At 62.4% G+C, this 2,471-nt stretch overlaps 1 gene segment (V, D, J or C); it reads left to right on the forward strand.

Annotated features, from left to right (window-relative positions):
• LOC101625129 overlaps positions 1 to 787 on the forward strand; it is a 5,554-nt gene extending 4,767 nt beyond the window's left edge. The window contains 2 exon segments of the V gene segment in view: positions 276 to 598; positions 707 to 787. Coding sequence covers positions 276 to 598; positions 707 to 787 — 404 coding nt within the window.
• The last annotated feature ends 1,684 nt before the right edge of the window (positions 788 to 2,471 follow it).

Genomic DNA, 2,471 nt, shown 5'->3' on the forward strand with positions numbered 1-2,471 from the left:
CTGTGGGGTCTCACGAGTCTGCTGGGAGGTGGTGGTGAGGGAGACCCCACTGGCTCCCCTCTCCGTGTGAGGCGCCCGCAGCTGCGCCTCACAAGGGGAGAGAGGGGTGGTCAGAGGCTCCTAGTCTCTGCCAGTCTGTGGTCACTGGCTGGACGCTGCCACTAGGCCCTGGGGCCTGGGTGTGACAGCAGAGGCTTAGTGGTGCGGAAGACAGTGCAGGGGTCGTTCGCGCCGGGCCCTCATCTCCTGTCCACCTGTCTTCTACTCTCTCACAGGTTCTGTGGTCTCCTATGAGCTGACCCAGCCACTGTCTGCGTCAGTGGACCTGGGAGGAACCGTCACAATCACCTGTCAGGGCGACAATCTTGGTAGTTACTATGCTCACTGGTACCAGCAGCAGCCGGCCCAGGCCCCTGTGCTGGTCATCTACAACGATAAGGAGCGGCCCTCGGGGATCCCTGAGCGGTTCTCTGGCGCCAAATCGGGGAAAACGGCCACCCTGACCATCAGCGGGGCCCAGGCCGAGGACGAGGCTGTCTACCACTGTCAGTCATATGACAGCAGTAGTGATACCACAGTGACACACGCTGATGGGGAAGTGAGACACAAACCCCTCCCTGCCTGGCCGCCCTGTCCTCAGCCAGGGGATGGACACAGCCTCGATCAGTCCTGACCGGGGCCCAGCTTGACTGCCCCTTCACCCCAGACGGGCTGTGCAGACCTGAGTCCAACCAGTGTGACCCTGACTGCTGAGGTGTGTCCCGACCACAGGAGTCCTGGGGATTGAGGACCAGGTGGACAGAGGAGAGACAGCGCTGGGGACTCCCAGAGGCAGCTCTGGACGGAGGGAGGGTGCCCAGGGCACAGATGGGTCAGCGTGAGGGAGGCGCAGGCTGGCAGGTCCTCGGCCCTGGACATCAGCAGAGGATCTCACCTGAGTCTCTGTACATGGTCGTGGCCCGTGGTCTCGGGTACGGGGGACAGTTCCTGATCGGGCGTCACTTGACGTCACCTCCAGCGCTTTGTCTGTGTTGGGAAAGGAGAGCAAACTCCGTGCCAGCTGAGAGTGGGAAAGAGTCGAGCGAAGATTGAAATGTGTGAGGTCATTTTACAGAATAGATGTAACTCTTTTTTAAACATGTATTTATTTCTGAATATAAGAACTGGGGTACAGGCCTGTGGTGGCTGGTTGAGTGGAGACACCAGAGACAGAGCGGGGAGCAGAAGGAGCCATCTTAGCAATCACGCTGCTGAGGGCACTCAGGGAGACAGGAGAGGTCAGCTGCGCCCTGGGCCACGCCCTGTCGGGGGACTAGCTCCTGCTCAGGGGCTGCTGAGGGCGTCACGGTGCTGGGGCGTCACTTGCTGCACCCCCAGCGACGGTCCAGCGCAGAGACACTTACAGACACCTCAGAGGAGCTCAGGTCTCAGCAGCACTCTGGAATCGCTCAAGCACCTGGAACAAGCAAACTTTCCAGGGGTGCATGAGGAAAATAAAGGCCCTGTTAGGAGGAGTTTGTCAGGGGCCCTGAATGGCCTGACAACGCCCTGCGGCTCCGTCAGTGACGGGGAGACCTAACGCAGGGCCATGACGGCTCCCGTCTCGCCTCAGGGTGGACACAAGCGCCCAACAGAGTCCACCGTGAACAGGGCAGAGGCGGAGATTCTCACCCTCCATTTCCCGGAACCTTTCAGTCAGCACCCAAAGGGGGGCGGGATGTGGCCACAATCACCCACAGCCATGCTGAGGCGAGAGAGGCACCGCCGGCATCCAGGCTTCGAGCCAGAGACCTCGCGGCTCGCACGGCCCAGCGGAGAGGCGCGTCCAGCAGGCGCAGAGGCCGCGGGCGACCGTCCGCGAGGAAACAGCGGAGAGACCTGAGCGGCCCAGGGTTGGTTTGAGGAACCACAGGGACAGAGCCAGCAGCAGACCGGGAGGCCGAGAGGCCAGTGACCTCAGGAAGGCGGGCCCGGCTCTGGGGCCTCAGAGGACCCACAGCCTCTCACCGGCACCTGCAGCGGGCTGCGGCTGGACACCGGTGAGGACACACGACACCTCCAGGCGAGCCACTGGCCTCTGGGATGTCGTGGGTAGCAGGACACTGGGCACCAGCGGCACCCCAGGTGAGGAGATGGAACATGGTGGTCTGTGCACTATGGGCGACACGCGACATCCGTGACTGAAGCGTCAACTGTGACTTTCAAGAGGAAAGAAACTGGTTTTCAGCCAAACAACGAGGAGACAGATGGGGCTCGACAGGTATGCAGGGAAGAGCAGCGGCAAAGAGAAGCCCAGGAGGGACGAGAAACAGCCTCGGGACACGGACATGCTCTGCGGGAGCTCACGGCACACCGAGGACCCGGGAACCAGCCCCCCGTTTCCCGGCCACCGTCTCTGGCACAGCCCGGGTCTGCTCAGGGCACGAGCTCCGCTGTCTGCGGCCGCAGAGTCCACCGGGTGGTGAGACCCC

This window comes from Condylura cristata, unplaced genomic scaffold, assembly GCF_000260355.1.
Source record: "Condylura cristata isolate star-nosed mole 26May11 unplaced genomic scaffold, ConCri1.0 scaffold00029, whole genome shotgun sequence".
NCBI lineage: Eukaryota > Metazoa > Chordata > Mammalia > Eulipotyphla > Talpidae > Condylura > Condylura cristata.